Source organism: Rattus norvegicus, chromosome 2, assembly GCF_036323735.1.
Source record: "Rattus norvegicus strain BN/NHsdMcwi chromosome 2, GRCr8, whole genome shotgun sequence".
NCBI classification, from domain to species: Eukaryota; Metazoa; Chordata; class Mammalia; order Rodentia; family Muridae; genus Rattus; species Rattus norvegicus.
In genome coordinates this window covers 213563097-213582069 of record NC_086020.1, presented here as the reverse complement: position 1 = coordinate 213582069, position 18973 = coordinate 213563097, and the positions used below count along the sequence as shown (strand labels likewise).

Below are 18973 nucleotides of genomic sequence, written 5' to 3'. Positions count from 1 at the left end.
CCGAGTGAGCTCTGTCCTCTACCTAATAACAGTCTCCTTGCTCTAAAAGCTGCATTTGAAATTCCCCTCAGGACTACGGAAGATTCACTCAGGAAAGCCCTCATCTTTTGAAGGTCATTTCTATTTTTTTTCTTTAAATTGGTCCAAAGTTGTGCAAAGCCACAGCTGTGAATGAAGGAGGTAATTACACCAGATTCCACCAAATGGGGTCAGAAATGAGGCCAATTTTCTCAAGAGGACAGCACTGAAGTTGGCTTTAAAGATAACTTCAAAGGAAAAGATAAATTAGTATAAATATTTTACATTACAAACACTACATTCTTTTGTTTTCTAGCAAATATGCCCTAGGTTTTACTCAGATACACAGGAAGTGTTCGCTAAATGTTTCTAGTAAAATAGTTCTTATTTTAGCTTTGCAGATCTAGACATTTTTATCTTTAGACTTTGCTGTATCTAAGAAGAGTGGAAAGATGTTGATGGTGATGATTAAAGAAATAAAAATTTACAATTAGTGAATTATTTTATGTAATACTAAATCAAAGGTAGAAAATAAAAATTTATCTTTTGTAATAATTCTGTTAATGAATGTGGGAATTACAAATTCAGTTTATAAAAAAGATTTAACTCAACCATTTATTCAAAGCAGTAGACTTTGTGTCTACACACAAAAATTACAATACAAACAGGATATCGGGTGAATGGAACTTCTAGGCTAACCTTAGATCTATGCTGGGGTAACCAAGCACCACACAGGGGTTGGGAGTTTTCTCCCTCCCCCATTTCTCAGGGCCTGTGTTCCCTTCAGACTGTTTCTGAGTTTTAACAAAAGGTTTAACTTTTGAGTCAGCCTTGCTGAGAACTGTTGATCATCTGATCAAATGACTGAATGTGACAAGGTTCAAGAACTCTCACTGTGACAATGTGAAGGAAGTATGGCATCCCATTTGAGGCTGGTGTTGGGAGACAGAGCATCTGGGTGGGGCTGACACCTTAACATGTAGGTTTTGTGCCTCCAGTAGTTTTAGAATTAAACAAGAATGTAAATTTCCACCTCCCACTGGAGAATTGAGAGTTAGTTGTTTGGAAAAAAACAAACAAGGTCTCAAGATTAAACATCTATGGGATTCTTGCCATAAAAGCCTGGCTTCGGTCTATCCAAGAAAGACAGTCTAAAAACAACTGCCCCGTACTCTTTAGAAATATCTACATCAAGACAGATAAACGTGGAAGGAGGCACCACAACTCTATGCCAACTTTGATCTAGAATTGCATCCTGATTGGAAAGAAAGATAACTGTGCAAGGGATATTTAACAGGATAACTGAAAAAAATGGAGCATAGATTGTGAGATATTTTGTACACATTGTATCGCTGTCAGATTTTCCGAATTTGTTCATTTATCGTATGTCCTTCCGGAAGAGGCCAAATGAAAGGTCCAGTGAGATGATTTGGTGGACAAAGGTTCCTATTGCTAAGCCTGGAAACTTGAATTCAATCCTTGGGGCTCACATGGTTGGAGAACTGACGCCCACAAATTGTTCCCTGACTTTCCACAAGTGCAACACACACACACACACACACACACACACACACACACACACACACACACTAAAAACCACAATGAAATATTTAGCAAAAATATATCTGCAACTTATTTAATTTTATATACAATGTATTGGGACTTACATGAGGTAGGGGAAGAAGGGCAAAAAAAAAAAAAAAAAGCATGATTAAAAAAAAAGCAGGAAAAGCAGGAAGGGCAAATGGAGAGCCAAAAACCCATGTGGCTGTATCTTATACTGATCTGTGAATTCAAAACAAAAATGAGAGAAAACAAAAACAAAAGTGCAAAAGAATTGCCAAGTAAGGCTCATTTTCTTCAAGAATGGCATTTTAAAGATGATGCCTAAATTTAGAGCACTGAGCATGACCAGACAGAGACACAGCAGTTCCCAGCCTGTGCTCCCTGGGGGCACGGCAACACCGCGAGGGCCCATGATTTATCTAAAGTGAAGCATCTGCTGGTGCTCTTTCCTTTTCTAATATTTATTTTGGAAATAACTGTACTCATTAGGAATCCACCAGAGAGACTTCATAGTCCTTTAAGAAAGGAACTCGATGAGTCCTTCAGTAGAGACCGGGGACCACAGAATGAGAGAAGTTGGTTTGTTCCTCTGGAAAAGAGGGAAAGGGAAGGGCGAAGCAAAGGCTGGAGGAGGCAGTTAGGACAGTGATGTGATGACAGTCTCATAAATGGTGGCATGACTCCTCCTCAACACCATCCACGCTCTACCGAAATCCAGGTCCACACGGAGTGGCTGCCATGCAGAAGCAGAACCCGAGGTTTGCATTCAAGTCAATTCAGGAGAGAGGCAGGAGTTTTAACACTATAAAACCTTGTAACATAGGCAGCATAATACAAAAACCTTCTTTAATAGCTTTGTTGGGGCACCAGTGGAAAGGGAAGCCCTTGGTCTTGCCAAGGTTGGACCCCCAGTGCAGGGGAATGTTGTGGGGCAAAGGGAAGGTGTATGGGGGGGAAACACCTGTATGGGGGGCTTATGGACAGGAAACCAGGAAAGGAAATAATATTTGAAATGTAAATAAAGAAAAATATCTAATAAATAAAATTTCAAAGAAAACCCCAAAAACCAAAAAAACTTCTTTAGAAAGTAGACCAGTTCAAGATGGCCTTGTGTAGGTACTGGATGTTTTGTTATTATGATAACACAGCTTATTAAGTCTCTAACCTACACATAATAATGTTTCCTTACCTTCTTGTTGATAAATGTTTTAATTATCTTACTATTGATAAATATACCACACTGAAGAAGTTTCCCCAACTAGGAAGTCATAAGACCACATCAGTCAGTGTTTAAACCTCTCCCACCAGCTAATCCTCTCATTGATTGGTGCTATTCATAGCCCAACAGAATCACTGGACTAAGCTGAGGACATTGACTTAAGCTGGAAACATGCCAATCTGTTAGTTTTTGCAGTATTTTCAAGTTTTTGTTATTTTATATAATTTTCTGTGGTGAATTTTTAAATAGCGACTCAATGTTGATAATTTCTCACAACTAAAGTGTCCATGAAAATCTAAGATTTGCTCTCAGTGTCTGTACAAGAACTATAAGAGTTCATGGTCACCTCTTGTGTTTCCGCTGCATCATAACCTTTAGAGTGCCAAATATCCTTAAGAAACAAAACACATTTTTACTAGCGCATTATTAAAGGAGTCAGACTCAGGAAGCATCCAAACGTATGTTCATAGCTGACGGCTTTTACAAAAGGTTCCGGGACAGCATTTTTAGTATCCAGTTACACTTGAAGCACTCATAGTGGAATTAATGGACATGAAAATCTGCAAGGCCACCATAAACATGGAGGGAGGGTACCAAGGTGAAGAGCAGGAGAAATCCAAAGCTAAGAGCCTTCACCCTAGGATTCATGCAAATGAGAGGAGCTGATTGTCCTGGACTGATGTGGTCTTAAGACTTCCTACTTGGGGAAACTTCTTCAGTGTGGTGTATTTATCAATAATAAGATAATATTAAAACATTCATCAATAAGAAGGTAAGGAAACATTGTTATAGACTTAATAAGGTGTCCTAAGAATTAAATCGCTATTAACTACAAGGCAAAACCACACTGCCAAACTTTAAACATGGGAAGTATATTAAGTAAAATACAATCGGTTCACAGGATGGAAACATGCAAGACCACAGGACAGGTGACAGATTTCTTGACAAAGCTAAAGGTATTTATGGTCCTACAGTTTTGGGGACTGTGGTGCCTCTGAAAACTACAGACCCAGCTGTCACCTACAATGGGAGGGAGTGGACCTGCAAACTTGGCAGCAATAGAGAATTGTGGTTCCTGGTTCTCTGGGTCAGTTACCATGTGATGTCACCCACAGCGCTCGGAGAGGTTGGGGAATAGCTCCTGGAGACCACATTTCAAAAATTAAAAACAGTTGTTTATATACAACAAGTTGGGGGTGGGTAGGGGTGGGAATGTGGGGGTGGGATGGGGTATCTTTGGAGTTAAAGTATCTAATTAGCTTACCACATCCCTGCCGCTGATACCCCTGGGCATCATTATTCATCTACCCCTTTCCAAAACTCCACTCGTTTCTGATTCCACCTCCTACCAGCTGCCAAGCTCAGCAGATCCTGCTGCCACTGGGAACTCCACTCCTTTCTTTTGATCCATCAGTTCAAAGTAAGGTTCGAAGACCCACTTGCTAGTAAAGTGTTAAAATAATCTATCCTCCCTCCCAGCTTCTAGATTTTCTAGTATGTGTTATGACTCACAAAGATGATAATTCATCTTTGTAAAACACAATTTAAGACATTCTCATCGCCTTTCAAAACTTCCTTAATTCCTCCTTTAGTTCTGACGCTCTGATACATTCCCCATCAAGAGTTCGGCAGTTTCCTGGCTGTGTGCCCACTGTTCCTTAACGTCTGCTCAGACTTTGACACTTGCAGTCCACAATCCGATTTCCCTGACTCTCCTTTACAATTCTCTCTACTGTTAGATCTCACCAGGCCCACATCCAAGTCAAATCCTACATACTTTACAGGGCCTATCTAAGTATTTCTTTCTCAAAAAAAAAAAAAAAAAAACCTTTCCCCATCTTCCTCACTGGATGTCATACCCAATCCTGACTACACTTTCTTGACATATATGACCAGTTTGAGATCTGATATTTATGCTAGAAATTCTAGTTACCTATTATAGCTAACATAATTGTAATGCAATGAATGTTATTAACTCCTATCTACCAGGCACTAAAACAGGCAACAGGACCACAGGAGTGAGCTGGGCCACACTGTGTGTTCTAGCACAGAGCTAGAACAACTGCCAGCCACTGTAAGCTTCCTCATCATGAAGCAAAGTAGCACTTTACCCAGTTAAGACGTTTTGCTTAAGAATTATAATTCTCTTTTTTGAGGAACCTCCAGACTGATTTCCAGAGTGGTTGTACCAGCTTGCAATCCCACCAACAATGGAGGAGTGTTCCTCTTTCTCCACATCCTCGCCAGCATCTGCTGTCACCTGAGTTTTTGACCTTAGCCATTTTGACTGACGTGAGGTGGAATCTCAGGGTTGTTTTGATTTGCATTTCCCTGATGACTAAGGATGTTGAACATTTCTTTAGGTGCTTTTTGGACATTTGATATTCCTCAGGTAAGAATGTTTGGTTTAGCTCTGTACCCCACTTTTAATAGGGTTATTTGGCTCTCTGGAGTCTAACTTCTTGAGTTCTTTATATATTTTGGATATTAGCCCTCTATCAGATGTAGGATTGGTAAAGATCTTTTCCCAATCTGTTGGTTGCCGTTTTGCCCTAACCACAGTGTCCTTTGCCTTACAGAAGCTTTGCAGTTTTATGAGGTTCCATTTGTCAATTCTTGATCTTAGAGCATAAGCCATTGGTGTTTTGTTCAGGAAATTTTCTCCAGTGCCCATGTGTTCGAGATGCTTCCCCATTTTTTCTTCTATCAGTTTGAGTGTATCTGGTTTGATGTGGAGGTCCCTGATCCACTTGGACTTAAGCTTTGTACAGGGTGATAAGAATGAATAGATTTGCATTCTTCTACATGCTGACCTCCAGTTGAACCAGCACCATTTGTTGATATCTTTCTTCCATTGGATGGTTTTGGCTCCTTTGTCAAAGATCAAGTGACCATAGGTGTGTGGGTTCATTTCTGGGTCTTCAATTCTGTTCCACTGGTCTATCTCCCTGTCTCTGTACCAATACCATACAGTTTTTATGACTATTGCTCTGTAATACTGCTTGAAGTCAGGGATGGTGATTTCCCCAGAAGTTCTTTTATTGTTGAGCATAGCTTTAGCTATCCTGGGTTTGGTTTTTTTGTTGTTGTTGGTTTTTTTTGTTTTTTGTTTTTTTTTTTTTGTTATTCCAGATGAATTTACAAATTGCTCTTTCTATCTCTATAAATAATTGAGTTGGAATTTTGATAGGGATTGCATTGAATCTGTAGATTGCTTTTGGCAAAATGGCCATTTTTACTACATTATGGACTGACCCAGGGCTCCAACTGCATATGTAGCAGAGAATAGCCATGTTTGGGCAACAGTGGAAGGGGAAGTCCTTGGTCCTGCCAAGGTTGGACCCTCAGTGCAGTGGGATGTCAGAAGGGGAGGGTGGTAAAAGGGGTGGATGGGAGGGGGGAACACCTGTATGGGGGAGGGGAAGGGGATGGGGACTTATGGACAGGAAACTGGGAAAGGAAATAACATTTGAAATGTAAATAAAGAAATATATCTAATAGAAAAAGAATTATAATTCACTTTAAGGCATTGTAGAGATAGATCCCTGGTTAAGAGCACTGACTGCTCCTCCAGAGGATCCAGATCAGATTCCCAGCACCCACACAGAGGCTAACAACTGCCTATAATTCCTGTTCCAGGGGATCTAATGGCCTACATGTACACAGTACACATAGATATAGACAGAGATGTAGATGTAGATGTAGGCAAAACACACATACATCTAAAATAAATAACTACAACCTTAACAAATATAATGAATTTTAAAAGGAAAATTTGAAAGCAAATTTTTAAAAAAAAAAGCTGTGCATAGCTGTAATAAATGTAGAACTATCAAAACTTTTCATAAAATACCTCAGAGCCAAAATTTCCATTTAAAAAGAACATAGGCATAAGTTTATTTGTTTAAAAGGAAAAAAAGGCCTCTGGGACCTGCAAGCACCATGTGACCAAACTTCTAGCTCCGAGGCCTCCAGGTCCAATGCAAGGACAAAGCTTCAGCTCCAGAGAGCTCAGGCTCCCCTGAGAGACAGAAGCTCGACTTTAGTGGTATCTGAGTTCATTGTGGGTGTGGGATTTTGACATTGGGGTTCCAGTAGTCCCCAAAGGACCAAGAGACTATTCTGCTGTAGTCGGGGTTACTTTGTGCCTATGACTCAAACGACAGCCTCCACATACTAGAAAGACTACAATGAGTATCTGCCTCAGGAAGTTCGCAATATTAAAGAGGTGACCGAAGTTTTACTGCATCTGGTTGCTTTGGGGTTCAGTGTGAACATGGTGCTGTTGGCACATAGGTGACACAGTATCACCACAGAGTCTTCATCTGACGGATCATCACCAAGTTTCACCAATCCTATAGCTGTAGTTTATGTAAATATCCCACACAGAACAAAACATTCACATAGATTCCTTCCTATGGGAGAGAATAACTGAAAGACAAACTCAATCCAAGAGATGAGCAGACACTGCAAAGCAAATGCTACAATGACCACCCACAGCCCACCAACCCCCCGAACTGACCCCCCAACCGACCCCCAACTGACCAACTCCCCATTAGAGAATCCAACAATGCAGAGATGAAATAGCTGAGAAAGAATTCAGTCTTATTTCAAAACATAATAACCATATAGAAGATTAAAACAGATGGATGAATTAATGAAATCTAATGACTCAACAAGGCAGTCTCCAAAGTGAATAAAACAGTAAAGTGAGGTGAAAAGTCCAAATAGCGAAAGTTTCAGGAAGGAGACTGAAACACTGAAAAAGGACTAAATATAAATACTTGAAATGAAGGATATGAACAAATAAATAACACAACAGGCAACACCATTAACAGAACAGACTGAAGAAAAATGAATTTCAAGAATGTAGACAAAGTCAAGACAATAAGGCAAACACACACACACACACACACACACACACACACACACACACACACACAATTTAAAGAATCCTGGGATACATTCTAGAGTCTAAACCTGAATACTCATAGTGCCGAAGAAGCAAAGATGAAATTAAATAGAATAGACTATTTATAGTGAAATGTTAGCAGCAAACTTAAAGAAATGGACAGCTAAACTGAAGAGATATACAACTACAAATGAAATGAACATAATATTTAGGATATAAAAATAAAAACTAAAGAAAGAATCCTAAAACCAGTATGAGGAAAAATATCAGTCACACAAAAAGGCAGAAAAAAATCAGAATTAACCCCAGAATTTTTAGAAACCATAAAAATTAGAATAGTGTGGAGTTAAATATTTCAAGTTCTGAAAGCAAATAACTGTAAATCAAAAATGCAATACCCAGCAAAGTTATTTTTCAAAATTGATGGCAAAAAAATGGGATTAAGGTAATACCAAGCCAACACTGAAGGAAATTCTTCTTGCAATACTTTACATGAAGGAAGAAGAAAGATAGTGTCCTTTAGAAGAATGCATTAAAGGAAACACTCCATGAAAAGAACAGAAAGACAAAATAGACTCTGAAAAAGAACCTTAGCAAACCCTCAGAACTAATGGAGAAAGAAAGGAAATGCCAGCGTCACAGCAAAACAGAAAAGCACTTAGCAAATTCATAGATAATAGCAAACCCTTTTCTACAATAACTTTAAATATAAATGGCCTAAACTCGCAATTTAAAAATGCAGACTAATGAAATGGATAAAAAATGAGAAACAAATATATATTTTCTATATAAGAAACACAATTAGTGAGCAAAGATACTCAAAAGCTAATATCAAAATATAAAGAACAAACTACTAAGTAAATGGAAAACAAAAATGGGGAGACTTAGCTATCCTTATTTTAAAGTAAATGCCAAATCAAAACCAGTTAGAAGAGATTAAAATGGGACACTATATATTAATACAGGGAATAATTTATCAAGATTTCTAAACATGCATGCACCAATACTGGAGGTTCTAATTTCATAAAACAAACATTATAAAGCATAAAAGGACATAAAATCTTGGAAACATAATAGCGGGGAACTTTGAAACTCTCATTTTTAGAAGTCTTCCATATTAAAAGCAAACAAAGAACTTTTCAGCTAAAACATACTACCTACCAATCAACTAGAAGTAACATATATTTGCATATATATTTATATATACACTATTCCACCCAACAGATAGAAAAATACACGTTTTTTCAGCAGCGTATGAAACTTTCTCTAAAATCAATCATATCATAGTATAAAAATCAAGTATCAACAAGTAATAAAAAACATGGTAATCTCTTTCATCCTATCAGATCACAGTATAATTAAAGTAAAAAGCAACAAGGCAAAGTATAAAAACTACAGACACTTGGAAACTAAACAATACAAGAAATTACTTCATTCAGTGAAGCCAATACTATCATGGCATCAAAACCAGGTAAAGACATGATAAAAAAAGAAAGAAGGAGGGGTTGGGGATTTAGCTCAGTGGTAGAGCGCTTGCCTAGCAAGCACAAGACCCTGGGATCGGTCCCCAGCTCCGAAAAAAAGAAAAGAGAAAAAAAAAGAAAGAAGGATAGATAGATAGATAGATAGATAGATAGATAGATAGATAGATAGATAGATAGACAGACAGACAGACAGACAGACAGACAGACAGAAAACTAGAGAACAATGTCTCTGCTGAACACATGCAAAACTCAACAAAATATTTGCAAATCGAACTAAAAAACTTATTAAAATGATCATGACCATGGCCAAGTGGGTCTTATCTCTGAAAGTCAAGATTGATTGAACAAAAGTAAATACATAAATTACACACATAAAAATAAAATACTTAAGGACAGAAACTATATTATTGTCTTGACTGATCCTGAGAAAGCATTCAATAAAGTTCAACTTGCCTTCATACTCGAGATGTTAGGATTCCTCAAGAAAACAAAGTTATATACAACAAATCTATAGTCATTCTTAAGTTAAATGGAGAAAAACTGAATAAATTTCCTCTAAAATGAGGATTGAGATAGGATACCCACTCTCCCCTCTCTTCCTTACTATTTCCTTGAAGTCTTAGCAATTAGACAAGAGAAAGGTAGCATAGGGATGAAAACAAGAAAGGCAGAAGTCACATGACCCTTATTAACAGATAACATGAACCTACACTTGAAAGACTACAGAATCTACCAAAAAATGCCTACATCTAGAAGACAGAAAGACTGTCCGTACCCTTGGACTGGCAGAATTGATGTGAAAATGACCCTACTATCAAAACTAATCTATACATTTAACTCCGTATCCTTCAAAATCCTGATGTCACACTTCACAGATCGGGGAAGAACTATCCAAGAATTTATATGAAACCACCAAAAAGACCATGAACAGCCAAAGCAATCCTAAGGAGCAAAAATGTAACTGGAAATATCTCACCTCAAATACACTGTGAGGCCACAGAGGTGAACACTGTCTGCTATTGACATAAGAACAAGCAGATGGACCAAGGGATAGGATCGAGAACCCAGACATAGCTGACAAAGCCATGCCAACATAATCTTTGACAAAGGAGGCAAAAGCATACATTGAGAAAGCCTCTTCAACAATGGAAGCAAAACTGGATATCCTCTTGTAAAAGGATAAAACTAGATTCCTATCTTTAACCTTGTACATAGATCAATCTAAAATGGATCAAAGAAACTAATTTACAAACTGAAATTCAGTCAGGGGGTGGTGGCAGACCCCTTTAATCCCAGCATTTGAGAAGCAGAGGCAGGCGGATCTCTTAATTCCAGGACAGCCTGGTCTAAAGAATGACTTCCAAGACAGCTTGGGCTACGCAGATAAATCCTGACTGGATAAACAAAATAAAGAAACAAACAAAAAGCCTAAAATGCTGAAGCTATGAGACAAAATAAAAGGAATAAAGGGATACTCTCCAAATTACTGTGGTAGGAAAGAGCTTTCTGAACGGAATTGGCACGGGATCTAGCCTCACATATCAACAGATGGGTCAAGGTGAAGCTAACATTTCTGCACAGCTAAGGAAGCTACCAGCAGAGCACACTGGGAGAAAATCTTTATCAGCTATGCTTCAGTTGAGGGGCTAATAGCCAAAATGTATGGAGAACTGAAAAAATTTAATAGGGAGGAAAAGGAACTATCAATTAAGAATTGAGCTCATGAATGCAACAGGAATAGTTAGTTGCCTACCGCCCCCCCAAAAAAGGAGGAACAAATGGACAATAACTATTTTATTTTTTGGTTTTTTTTTTTTTTGGTTCTTTTTTTCGGAGCTGGGGACCGAACCCAGGGCCTTGTGCTTCCTAGGTAAGCGCTCTACCACTGAGCTAAATCCCCAGCCCCCGACAATAACTATTTTAAAGTGTTCAATATCTCTAGTTTTTAGAGAAATGCAAATTTAAAATACTTTGAGGTATCACCTCACTCTTTGAGAATGGCTGTCATTAAGAGATCTGGTGAGAGAAACTGGAGAGGAGGCTCAGCAGAAGTGAGCACTTGCTGCCCTTTTTACGAGCATCCACATAGCTAGTATCTCTAATTCCAAAGGATCTAACATCCTCTTTTGGCCTCCACAAGCATGAAGAATGCACACAGTGTGCGTATATCCATACAGATAAAATACTCATCCACATAAGATGAACTTCTTATAAATCTTTTTACAAAAAAAGAAATAAAAGAAAGAGAAAGAAAGAAGGAAAGAAAAGAAATCTGATAACAAATGCTAGAATGTGTAGAAGAGGACTATTACTCATTGTTGGTGGATATACATTATTAGTCATTATTAAAATCAGCTTGGAGGTTCCCCCCAAAAAATTGAAAAAATAGAACTATCACATGACCTGGTTATTTCGCTCCTGGGCACAGACCCATAGAACTCCATACACCATACTACCATGGAGTATATTTGTATACTAGGTTTATTGTTGCTTATTAACTATTGCAAGGAAATAGAACCAACCTAGGAGCCCATCAACAGTTAAAAAAATAATAACAATCTGGTAAATACATAAGATATTATTTGGCTCTATTGAAAACTGAAATAAAAACTTTTTAGGAAAATGAATAGACATAAAATGCAAAATATTTTGCAAGGTCACCCAATCTATGAAATGGGGGGAACCACATATTCTCCCTCATATGTGAATCCTAGCCTATAACATATATATTATATATCTAAACAAATATGCATGTGGGAACAGTTACAGAGAAGAAGAAATATTAGTGATAAAGAAGGACAGAATTTAGGTAAAGGATATAACACAAATTTATAGTGGATAAATGCAAAAAAATGATAGTTGAAATATAAAACCTAAGCTTCAGAATGTCCATTCTACCAAAATAATATGTATTCACTAGATACATAGAGTTTAGGACTTGCCAAGTATTTGTCTGAGTGACTATGTTAATGATATGTGCATGATATTTTTATTTATAAGTTCATTACAAAAAACTAGGGGCAAGCTATACAAATTTAAAGAAAACAAATAAATGAGAGTAATTATTGACAATATTTCCAAAGTCAGGGTTATAAGGACATAAAGCTTCCTAATATCTTTGCAAATAATATTTTAGTATTAAAAGTTGAGACATCCAGTTCTATCAGAATTCTGTCATGACCTAACTGCAAGTATTTTGCAGCCCCCAAGTGTACCATCTGAGAAAAAAGACAAGTTTGTTTACTTATTTTCACAGGATTTATTCAGATCTATCATTTTAGAATCTCAGTTTAAAATCGCAAAGCTCATATAGAGATAGCTAGGTACATTATATATAAACATCATATTACAAATATGAGAAGGATTTGCTCACATTTTATTTAATGGAAAAAGAAAACACTTCCCTTGGGCTCTGCCCTTGACTAAAGTACTAGGGAAGAAAAACTGGCATAGACAAACTAGCAATGTTCCTATCCTACATTCTTCACTTTTTTGTTTGTTATTTTTTTAAAATCTCCTCAACCCTCTGAGGACTAGAGAGTCAATCCAAGTTCTTGCACACAAGCAGTCCACCACTGAGCTAGAGCCCTGGCTACATTCCAGTTTTCAATAACTATGCAAATGCATCTCAATTTCCCACATTCCCACCATTCATTCACAAGCTTTGCTTAATGTTCTAACCATACTTTTCTTCCCGTTGTTCCCTACTTACCTCATAGGCATCTTTGATGTTCAAGGGCTCTCCAAAAGCTGCCACATGTCCCACAATGCCTTTGTTCCATTCTAAACGGATACAGTTATTTGAAGCTTCCTCCAGTGTTGAACCTTCAGCAACATCAAAGAGGCGACTGACGAGAAATTTGTCTTTAGAGCTGTCCTCACAGACAAGGAACAGGGAATAGCGATCAGCAGAGATAAGTCCATGGATATGCAAGAAAATTTTGTGACACAAGGCTGTGACATCCAAATGACTGGAAATATCTTTTACTAGTTCCAAGAGTCTTGAGCACTGGTCCCCTTCATCACTATCAAATCTTGGAGAGGTTAGTGGCATCTGTTCCTTTTTTCCTGAGTCAGAGAGAAAGCTCACGGTTCCCTCAGAATCCTTGACAACAATGGGTCTAAGAGGTCGGTCAAATTCAGAGGCAGAGATTTTTCTGGCTGGTGCTCCAGGGGTGGTATTATCTGCATGAGGACTTTGAGGCAGAGAGCAAGAGCAGGACTCGGTGTGGGCCCGGATGCCTTCCTTGCACACAGGAATGTTGTGAACTCTCTCTGAAAACCATGCATTGACCATGTCTCTGCAAAACAAAACATGGAAAAGGGTACTGTCCTTTAAAACTGCCAAAAACCTTGTCAATGTATAGTTATAAGTCATTCTCCAATCTTTCTGGAATATTAATATATATGGATGTCTGTGGATAGCAATTTCTTTCTCTAAGATAAAATTCATTTTCCATGTAACAAAGAAAATACAAGGGTATTTGACTGTAATAGTATCTGCTATACACATAGGCAGCAATGAATATCCTAGTAAGAGCACCAGTGGAAGGGGAAGCCCTGGGTCCTGCCAAGACTGAACCCCCAGTGAACTAGATTGTTGGGGGGAGGGTGGTAATGGGGGGAGGGTTGGGAGGGGAACACCCACAAGGAAGGGGAGGGGGGAGGGGGATTTTTGCCCGGAAACCGGGAAAGGGAATAACACTCGAAATCTATATAAGAAATACTCAAGTTAATAAAAAAAAAATAGTATCTGCTATAGCAAAAACAAGCAGCCTCCTAATTCCATCTGATAGCTGGCTATACACAGCATGACACCTACAAAGAAAAACTTGGCTGACTTTAGCAATAGTTTGTGCACTAACAAATAATGTTTGTAGAAACTGGGACTGTGTAATTGCCATGTCCCAGACCTTGAGTTATTTGCAGCAGCTTTACTTTGCTGTGTTCTTTAAGGAACAGAAAATTCCTGAGGAGCTTAGCTGTTAGGGTCTTGCACTGAGGGCCCTTCTCCCTTTTTTCTACCTTTTAGTAGAAATCAAGTCTTTCTTTAATTTTACTCAACTCCTTCCGAAAAATCTTTGGCTCCAACATTAAATTTCCTGGTGTTATTTTTCTCTTCAAACTGGACATTTTCTACTTCTTTATTTTCTTTTTTTTTCTTTTTTCTTTTATTTTATTTTGTTTGTTTGGTTTGGTTTTTTTGTTTTTTTTTTTTTTGCCCTATTTGTTCTTTTTCACTGCAGACCTGCATAAGAGTGATTACTAATAACCATAGGACAGAGTCAACACTAAGGTATCTTGAAATCTCCACCACCAAGAAAATTAAAACTTTTCAATTTTCCTCAGGCAAATTTGTAGAACAAGGGTAGAAGGTAGCCACATTCCTTGCCAAAATATCACAAGAATGCATTCTATGAAGAGGGATTTTAATCCAATAACATGGTTGCTGTGGCAAGGGATCACATCCCAAGACCTTCTAGGACTGTATGATCTAACCAAAAAGCACACACACACCCTGGACTATAGAATGACCTGGCTGGAATACAGACAAGCCCTTAGTACACACCTTTAATACTTAACAATGAAGGATAAGTTTGTAGAAGGAAGTAGCCATTTTTGAAAGGCAATGTCTAATTTAGAGGCAGACAGTGATGAATTAGGGAAAGATTTGACAGAATGAGTCAGATAGCATATGCCCAACTCTCACAAGAAAGCACAGGAAAGAGAGGCTACTTAAGAGCAGAGAGAGAGGGGAGGGAAGAAAGGTGATATAGTGGTGTCTGTGTATAGAAGCTTTACTGGGACAGTTGGACAAGCACAGATTGCAGAGAGAGAACAAACTACACTCAGGTAAAAAACAGAACAAGTCAGAAAACGAGGAGTTAAAAAATTAGAACATACTGCCAAAGTTAGTATGAGGCCAAGCAGAGCAATTCAGTCAGAAGCAGAGAGAAGCCAGATTGAATCAGTCAGCTTGGAAGACTAGATTGTAGGGAAGCTAGAAGTCTCCAGGGTTGGGCCTAGGGAGAGTTAGAACAGAGAAAGAAACATTCTGAGCTCAGCGCAAGCTGTGTATTCGCGTGACTTGGGTAGAGCACCAATCTCCCCATCATCTGAGAATATAATGCAATATTTACACTTCTAGCCCAGCTGCTAATATTGTTCCCCTCTGAAAACTCTTGAACAGAACCTGCAGAGTCCACAACTGCTTTCAGCAGTACTGGCTTCTAAAGCCTACTACGATGGCCCATTAAACCTTGCTTACAGAAATCAGATGCTTTCCTAGTCCAAAATCTCAAAGTCTTCCACATTCCTCCAAAAATATACCATGTGGTCAGGCCTGACACAGCAATAGTCCACACTCTGGTTCCAGCTTCTCTCTCAGTTACTTTTCTATTGCTGTGACAAAACACCGTAAACAAGCCAACTTATAAAAGAATGTATTTAATATGCAGCTTATGGTTTCAGAGGGTTAGAGTCCATGATGGCAGAGTAAGGAATAGCAGCTGGAATGGCTGAGAAATTACATCTTGTTCTGCAAGTTAGGGGCAAACCAGAATGGCGCCAGTCCTTTGAAATCTCAAAGGGTGACCTTGCTAACACACCGCTTTCAACAAAGCCACTACTCCTAATCCTTCCCAAACAGTTCTACCAACTGGGTCCATTTATTCAAACATACCACTCTATAGGGCCATTCTCATTGAAACCAGGCCTGGGTGGTAGTGAGAGCAAGGAAAGTCACTTCTGCAGCCTAGGATACTGTCTCAACTTTCTCACCTCTTTCTTGACACTGGGGAACTTTGTCATTACTCTTTAAAAGGTATTATTTCTTTAAATGTGGTGAGGCAGACACTAATAGTCTTACTTTCCAAACTATGAAAGTAATTTACATATCTGAACCAAATCCATTCTGTGATCTGATGGCAAAACCAGGTCCCCCATTCCTAGTGCTGTGATGCAGAAGAATATCGACTTGCCAAAATTACCCATCACTGCCTGGCATGAAAAGGTACTTATTAATTTAAATAATGAAGACACAAAGAGAATGTGATCATTTATGATAACATGTTTTCTAATCCTCTACATAGGATCATGTTAATGCTATATTGTAAATATACAATTAAAAATATAAACTGAAAGAATCCAAAGGAAAAAAGATTCTTGAGGATTAAAAAAAAAATCTAATAAAATCCCATCATGTCTATATTTCTCTGGAAACAGGTCATATTTTATAAACCAAAATAGCTTTGCATTAAAAAGAATACATAATGAATATATTTGAAAAATATTCTAAGGGTTTAGACTATAACAATAACAACAGCAAAAATACTGGACACCTAGGTAATGTTCAGTTCAGGAAAAACAAGGAATAACCATCTTATTGTAAGTAGTATTTGATATTTAAATTTAACTGGGTGCCATGTATTTCAACTGGACACTTCAGTAATTCTATATTTTTTTTCCTGAAATTTCTGGTGAACACATAAGGTCAATTTTATCTATCATACCAATGAGAATGCCGCCTGGTTACTAATTTTATCACTTAAAAGCACACAAAACATAGCCACACTGATTCTCTTTCTGATAACTGGACCGTTGTTAAAACTAGAGCATAAAATTTGCTTTCAAACCTTTATTTATAATATATTTCACAGGAGGGCAACCACCCTCAAATTGAAATATTAGGAGAAATTATTAATTTGTAAAAATGTGGGGGACTATCAGTTTTCAGATTCCAAATCTGAGTTTCAATCATGGCCTCTGTTACTAACGGGATGTGTAAGCAGTGATAAGGAACTTTCTTCCTTTGAGTTTCAATTTCATCACACGTAAAACACAAATCAACCATCCCAACTTCGTTTTTTAATTTTTTACATGTACAGGTGCTCTGCTCACATGCATGTTTTTAACTTATTTTACATGTACGGGTGCTCTGCTCACATGTATGTTTGTGCTGCAAGTGTGCATCTGTCACGTGTGGGGGCCAGAAGAGGATATCAGATCCCCTGCGACTGGTGTTTCACGAGCAGCCATGTGGCACTGAGAATTGAAAGAGCAGTCATTGCTTTTAACTTTTGAGCCAGCCCAGCCCACCCCAACTGCTCTGCAGAAAGTAAAAGGCACCTGACTGTCTTCAGTGGAGCAAAAGGTCACAAATACTAAACTAGCATGAAGGGAGTAATTCTAGATCCAACCTCAACACCTCACAGTTGAGACACCCGTTTGACATGCAAGTCAAAGCAGAAACTCTACAGTTCCTCTGGTGGTCAATTTGGTTCTTTGTAAAAGTTTCTTATTAGCGTATATTAGTGCTACACAGTGAGGGTTTCACTGTGGCACATTCTTTCGCCCTATCACATGTTCTGGTCATATTTACTCCTTCAAAACCCTTCCTTTCCTCTCTCACTCCTGTACTCCCTGTTCTCAACCGGTCCCTCTTTCCCTGTCAGGATTTCTTTCTGCTCTCTCCCCACCCGCACCACTCCCTCTTTCGCTGTGGCTCAGTGAGTTTAATTAGGGTGGCTTATAGAAGTGTGAGTGACGGGTTGTTTACAGGAGCACGGCTGCCTCACCAGTGGTCATACCAGTGAGGATAACGTCTCTTCCTTTTCAGATGAACACAGATCGACAGCCTTGGGAAGGGATGGCACTCCATGAACCCCTCCCCCTCTCTAACAGCAGGAGGATGGGCCCAACCTTGTGCAGCTCTTTGGCTGATGATCACAGCAGTTCAGCCCTCAAAATCAACAGCCTTGCTAGCCACAAAGAATCCATAACACCTTCCCTTCCTCCAGCTATTACTGTCTTCTGCCCCCTTACTGAAGACACAATGTTCCCCAAGCCTCGAAGGGATGATTTAGATATCCCATTTAGGGCTCAGCTTTTGATAGTCAGTTACTCCCAGAAGCCTGGAGGTCAAACTGTTTAGTGATAACGATGGCTGCTGCAAGGACAGGTTAAGGCCCCAGGGCAGTTTATGTTATCCACCAGACAGAAGGGGGTCTCAGGTCAGCAACTGAACCTCTTTTTAATCCTCCCCTCCCCCATTTAAACAGGAGGAAAGTCTCCTGTGTCCTTCACCCTTGACACAGGGTTGATGGGCAAATCAAATTAGAACAATTACGTGCCAGCAATCCGTACCCTCTTCTCAGAGGGTTAAAAACGTATGCAGAGAAAGCACAGGGACCCCAGATAGAGAGTTTTGTTATCTCCTAGATCCTCAGCATGATGCCAGTGGAGATGACGAACTAAGTTCCATACAGTTTAGTCAATTCGAAAAGGCTAGAACGAGCCCATATAGGACAACTAAGGTTTGGTCTAAGCAAACTACATGCATCACGGACAGTCGGGGCCATGGCCAAAGCAGACACTTGAAGGGTTATCCTTTGCAGAACACTTCTCTTTACTGTTTTTTGTTTTTTGTTTTTTCTTTTTGAAGTACCATTTAAATTACATAACAAACTTCTGGGTGGAGAGATGCTCTAAGCTCTGATGATTTAAGGTGAGGCTTTTACGTGCAAGCATGTCTTCATTAACTGCCCCTCAAACATGAGAGCAATCAGAAAGCACAGGATTTTGACTTTTACAAGGCTGTTAATAAAGGACAAATTGCCCAAACAAAGGCTAGCCAAGAAAAACATGGTAAAAGTTGATGCCGAAGATTCTCATATGAGCATCCTACCCAAAAGTTCCCTTTCTCCTCACCAAATGACTCTCCAGTCATCTTACTACACACACACAAATGTTCACCTCATAAATGAGCTGCATTAG

At 38.8% G+C, this 18973-nt stretch overlaps 1 protein-coding gene across 2 annotated transcripts in view; it reads right to left on the bottom strand.

Moving 5' to 3' along the window:
• Positions 1-18973, bottom strand: part of Pde5a (phosphodiesterase 5A) — a 144817-nt gene that overhangs the window by 105569 nt on the left and 20275 nt on the right. For both annotated transcript variants that reach the window (XM_006233260.5, NM_133584.1), the window contains 1 exon segment: positions 12912-13500. In XM_006233260.5, the coding sequence (XP_006233322.1) occupies positions 12912-13500 (589 nt within the window).